Source organism: Eptatretus burgeri, chromosome 15 (genome assembly GCF_056783735.1).
Source record: "Eptatretus burgeri isolate ZD-2024b chromosome 15, Ebu_testis_v1, whole genome shotgun sequence".
NCBI classification, from domain to species: domain Eukaryota; kingdom Metazoa; phylum Chordata; class Myxini; order Myxiniformes; family Myxinidae; genus Eptatretus; species Eptatretus burgeri.
In genome coordinates, this window is record NC_140975.1 from 10,409,297 (window position 1) to 10,415,315 (window position 6,019).

A 6,019-nucleotide genomic window follows, 5' to 3' on the forward strand; every position below is an offset into this window, starting at 1 on the left:
GCCTTGCCTAATGAGGCCTACAAAACGAGGCCTTGCACACGACATTTTTGGTGTACACTACTCCTTGTGAAGAAGTCCCCTGATTTGTGCACGTGTCTACTTTGACGTACAAACACCGTGTCAAAACTTCTGGCTCACGAGAACGCGACGGACAGTTGTCCGTACGAAAAAAACTGGAGATTGTAAGTATATTATTCCCAGTCTCCGAAATGTTTGTCCTTGCGCCTGTCTTGATGTATTCTGTTTATTTTGGTCTTCATTTCACTTGTTGCGGGGCTGGTCCTGTGGTCGTCATTTTAGTTGAGAGGCGTCACACACAAACACAATGTCTTGGGGAACACGTTGTTGCACGGGAATCCGATCCAAACACCGGAATGCGGCTTCGTTGGAACGATATGGGAATCCGAGAAGGGTGGAGTGGGAATCCATTTTGTAGACTCAGTACTTTTTTTTTTCTCTTTAATTTTTGGAATCCGGTTTTCACTGTCGGTCGCACAAATTATGACCACACAAATATGACCACACAAATTATGACAACACAAATATGACCACACAAATTATGACCACACAAATTATGACCACACATATTCTGACCACACAAATATGACCACACATTATGACCACACATTATGACCACACAAATTATGACCACACATATTATGACCACACATATTCTGACCACACAAATATGACCACACATTATGACCACACATATTATGACCACACAAATTATGACCACACATATTATGACCACACAAATATGACCACACATTCTGACCACACAAATATGACCACACATATTATGACCACACAAATATGACCACACATTATGACCACACATTATGACCACACAAATTATGACCACACATATTATGACCACACATATTCTGACCACACAAATATGACCACACAAATTATGACAACACAAATATGACCACACAAATTATGACAACACAAATATGACCACACAAATTATGACCACACAAATATGACCACACAAATTATGACCTGTGACGTTAACCGGTAGGGACTTCGATGACGCGGCTGTGACCTTAACTCGGGTAGGGACTTCGATGACGCGGCTGTGACCTTAACCCGGGTAGGGACTTCGATGACGCGGCTGTGACCTTAACTCGGGTAGGGACTTCAATGACACGGCTGTGACCTTGACCTGTTTAGGGACTTCGATGACGGGGCTGTGACCTTAACCCGGGTAGGGACTTCGATGACACGGCTGTGACCTTGACCTGTTTAGGGACTTCGATGATGGGCCTGTGACCTTAACCCGGGTAGGGACTTCGATGACACGGCTGTGACCTTAACCCGGGTAGGGACTTCGATGACGGGGCTGTGACGTTTCATCACGAAGTAAAGTATTCATCTGCTGAGGATTTTTTGGATGAAAAGTGTTTATTCTGCTGTTGAATAAGTGAGTTGAAAGTTGACTATTGCCAGGATGTGCGATGCACTCTCACAGGTACGAAGTTTCTTTTAGTCCAGGTCACAGTACCGAGAAAAACGTGACACGACCGCTAGGAGGAGCACAAAATTGGTCCTTCAGTTTTAATATATAGATGTCCAAGTGGGGTGTCATGTCAAAGCCGTTGAAGTTGTGACCATGGGGGCAGGTGGGACACGCTTTTCTGCTGAAATTGCACCTTCTTGGTATGCACCATCACCACCACCACCAGCACCACCACCACCACCACCACCAGAACCACCACTTGACCAACAATTCCGATTTCTCATGGGTATTTGTTTTTCTTTATTTATTTTTATTTACCGATATTTTCCGACGGTTCCGTGATTTTTCCCGGTGCGGTGGTTTCCATGTCCGTCGGCACGCAGAACTTCATCTTTCTTCGTCACCCGGAAGGTCTTGAACTTTAATATCGGTCAGTCAGTGATTGAGTCAGGTGGTGGTGAGAATGAGCTTCACATTGTTGTGGGCCGGGGGTCAGGTGAGAAGACCACCGGGGGGGGGGGAGCTATCTCGGGATCCCACCACGCTCCCCGGAATTGCAGGCCGTCGCACACGGATAATTCCGTGACGCGGATAACCGGGTCGTTAACCGACCGTGAACCGTGAAGAAGATTGGAAATATATTATTGCTGCAAGAAGTTTCACTTGAGGTGTATAAAAGGCTTATTCAGTTCGGATGGTGCGTCCTCCGATTTATTTTTTTTATCTTTATGTTTTACAACAAAGACGTTTTGCGGCATATTCACAACAAAATATAATTGCAAATTGCTAAGAAATTACGAGGCGAACTTGATCACCGATTAAACCAGCAGCGTGGAAGGACGAGGAGCAAGGCGGAAGGAGTTGAGCTCTGGAAGCGCACCGCAAGTCGAGGATGTACCGTCTGGAGGCCCCGCTCGCGCGGCCGGATTCTGAGGAGACCCGGAAGAAAATGAGAGCCGAAGTGCTGGTCACAGTACGAAACTTCACGCTGTACGTGCTTGCCCTACGCCTCGGTAAGTCTGCCATGAGTTCAGTTGCTGAACCTGGGCCGAGCAGGACGAGCACTGATCTGGTACCTCATGGTGATTTGTGAAGATTTAAAAATTCTGATTCATCGCAGGTTCACGCAAGCCCTCATAATTAAATATATCTCATTTAAGACAAACACATGAGGAGGGAGGGGTCGAATAATTATTATCTTAACTGCAAGGACCTCGGTAGACGATGGACAAACACACGTGGTCTAGTACATTGGAGTTGATTGTGGGATTGATGCCACCACGAGCCACGGGTTCACATGTGGAGATTCACAGGTCAACCCAAGATGGGACACACTCACAAGGCAACACGTCTTCCTCGCACACTGAATCTGACGTGTTCTTTGTCTCATTGTCCCTTGATACAGCTCCATTTCTGCTGAGACAATTGGACAAGATATGATGGTGGATGATGCCGTGATCTTCTGGCTTGCAACGTCCTGGGCATCCTGGTCATCCGCTTGAAGGACACCGAACATTCCCTGGGGAAGTTTTTTTTTTTCCTGGGATTCCAACCTTCCCGGCTGAGGCATCGAGAATTTTGACCCTGTTGGTTTTTGGGAAATAGGATTGTTTGGTGGCTGGTACGGGATTATGTCCCAGCCAATGTTTATGTTCCCAATGTACCATTCCCAACATTCGTAAGGGTTGAGGCGGAATGGTATCTGCCATTACATTGGAAAACATTTTGTTTCCGAACAATACTTGCTGGTGTTTGCTAAACTCTTATACCAAAGCTATGGACAGCAAAATAAATCTGATAACACGCATGTATCAAACATACAGGCTGCTTTAGTCCTTTGTTTCCACGTCCGACCCTAATCCACGCATTGTTACAATTTTACCCCCACACTGAGCCTGGTGTTGGCTTAGCGGTTAGGGTGGTGGCTTGGGATCCTAGGGTCCTGAGTTCGAGACCCGTTTGCCACTTAATTAACACCAGGGGGTAAACTCAGCCTGTCATTTTTCCGAGGTCGGCGAAATGAGCACCCGTATACTGGTAATAGGGGCACTGCATCAGCGGCACAGCCACGCCCCTACCCAAAGATGCAACCAGCAGCCAAAAAGGCAGCACACAATGGGAACCCCCACACTATTTTGAACACTGCAGAACATGAATCGGAACGCAAACCTGCAGTTTCACAGTACTTTGGCTCTGAATTTGGCAAATTCTACAGAACCTCGTCCCTCGTGTGCGTGCATACAGAGGATTGAGATGATTGTTTCAGTCTGAGTCAAACAAAATGGAAAATCTATTTCAAAACGAAAAACGTAGTTTTCATCGTCGTCATAAAAAAACGCAAACAACAGGCGCGAAGAACTTGAATGTAACCTGTTCAACAAGGTGGTGTAAAAGATGGTAAAGATGTAAAAGATCAACAACGGTAAACTTCTGGAAAAAGTATTTTATTATTATTATTATTATTACTTTTTTCTACTTCAACTGAATTATATACTTGAATAGTAGAACATAAATAATCTTTTTAGCACTTTCATAAATCCGTTTAGCAGTCCTTTTGGAAGAAATATTTATGCCCTGAGGGCAGAGTAACTGAGATTCAGCATGCAGATAACCATGGTGGTTCTCTTTGAATGTCCGCATCTTGTAATGCATGTCCAAGCTTTGACCACCTGCAAGGCTGTCTCACCTTGTTGATGTAGTAGCCTGATGGAGTACTGCTCTCTCCTCTGGGCTGGTGCTCCTGCCTCCCACCATTCTCGGCTTCACGCTGTCGAAACCAGGGCATTTAAGATCATCGGCATCTCCCGCAATGAAGCTGAGTCTTTGGGCCTCTCACTCAATCACCGCAGGTTGGTCGGTGGTCTTTCTGTCTTCTACCGACTCCTCTCCAGCCTTGCCCCCCCTGCTCTCTCTCTGCGATTTGTTCCCACCACATTTCCACAGGGCGCTCAAGGTCCGCCAACAACCCCCTTCTGGTCAAACTACCAAAATCACGAATCACTGCTCATCTTCACTCTTTCATTCCTCTTTTTTCCCGCCTTTGGAATAAACTTCCTCACTCTATTCTTTCCCATTCTTCCCTCCAGGCTTTCAAAACAGCTGTTCACCACCACCTCTTATCTTCCCCCATCCAAATCCTCGATCTTTTCAACCCCCGATAATCCATCCAACCCCACTTCCTTCAATTCCACTGCTTTCCTTCCTGAAAGTTCCTATAATGTCCATCTTCTCTTCGCCATGTTCCCCGTCCCATCCCCATCCCTCTCCCTTCCACAGTTCACCTAATGTGTCTGTTCCCCACTGTTTTGTTCCTTCCACTCCCGCCCCTCTCGTCTCATGCCCCCTTGCTGTGAGTTGTGTGTTAGCTCTCATACGAGCCTCGACCAAGGTATACAAAAAAAAAAGTCACATGGAAATCACAGTCACGTCTGCCGGTGAAGGATTTGTAGATGTATTTGCACTTTGTATTCATACCCCTCCTGCCGTCACCTGCAGTGGGACACCATTGTCAGGTGTGGAGTTGTGACGACTGCTGAGTCATGGAGCTCGACGTTTAAAACCACTCACGGCGGTTTTATCGTTAACATTAGGCACTGTCTAGTGTCTATATGTTACATACTGAAATATTGGGCAATTTTTGGTGCATCGGACTTTGTTTAGTGATCAATGAGTTACAAAATTGGGGGCATAACAAGCCTCGGTGAAACCGATGGTGCGAAACTAATATCAGCTGTGCTTGCATGTGTCGTAACCCTGGTGTTGGCTTACCGGTTGAGGTGGCTGGCTGAAGATCTTCGGGTCTTGAGTTCGAGAATCCTGTTTTTCCACGTAGAAATTACATCATGTGGGTTGATTCAGCCCGTCATCCTGAGGTTACAACATGAGTACCAGCTTACTGGCTCAGTAAGCCTTATCGAGTGTTCTTCGTTGGAGTGGCAACCCACCCAGGATTGTACTCCTCAGCCAATAAAACTGCCTTGGCAGCCCTTTGCACCTCACGACGTGAATGGAGTTATTTATTCTGAGCATGTGTCATGAACCCTCACAAGCACTTTACACCAAGTCTACAAAGTACCTGAAGGGAAGGAAGCAGATGTGTCAAGTCACTGGTTTTGGTTTGCTTTGTTCATACATTTTAACAATAATAAAGATCGATATTTCATTCATATCCAAAAAGGTCTTTGCGATAAGATTATTTATACCTGTTCGGTGACGTCACATATCTACAACAATGCACCTGTGAACCGCATCATTCAAAAGCAGTCACGTTAGGCTTGTTCTGGTTGTGATGGGTTCGTGGGTGTGACCGCTACTTATTGTTCGTTTGTGACTGCTATTTATTACCGATGTACCTGGAGCTAAATGAGAAAAAGACGAGAAGGGAGAATGAATGATCTCACAAAGGCAAGAAGTGGGAAGGTACAGGAGTTGGGGAGTGGCAAGCATGGAGCAACGACAGGAGTGGGCTGGGGGTGTGTTGGAGGTTCGGCTCTTCCATCAGGCTCGATTTTGAATCCAAAAATAAAAATCCATCGTTGCTGCGTACGTAATAAA

General features: G+C 45.9%; 1 protein-coding gene across 1 annotated transcript; it reads left to right on the forward strand.

The window, feature by feature from the left end:
- Positions 1-2,276: 2,276 nt before the first annotated feature.
- On the forward strand, positions 2,277-3,285 carry LOC147011485 (mitochondrial import receptor subunit TOM5 homolog). The gene is made up of 2 exons (XM_085857029.1): positions 2,277-2,478; positions 2,871-3,285. The coding sequence occupies exons 1-2, from the start codon at positions 2,358-2,360 to the stop codon at positions 2,903-2,905; spliced, it is 156 nt and encodes a 51-aa protein (XP_085713155.1). The 5' UTR covers positions 2,277-2,357; the 3' UTR covers positions 2,906-3,285.
- Positions 3,286-6,019: the final 2,734 nt, after the last annotated feature.

Bases quoted from the DNA above. Each gene is read 5' to 3' on its own strand.
- LOC147011485 (XM_085857029.1), top strand. From the start codon at position 2,358: ATGTACCGTCTGGAGGCCCCGCTCGCGCGGCCGGATTCTGAGGAGACC. The intron at 2,479-2,870 runs GTAAGTCTGCCA...CCCTTGATACAG, and splicing joins CGTGCTTGCCCTACGCCTCG to CTCCATTTCTGCTGAGACAA.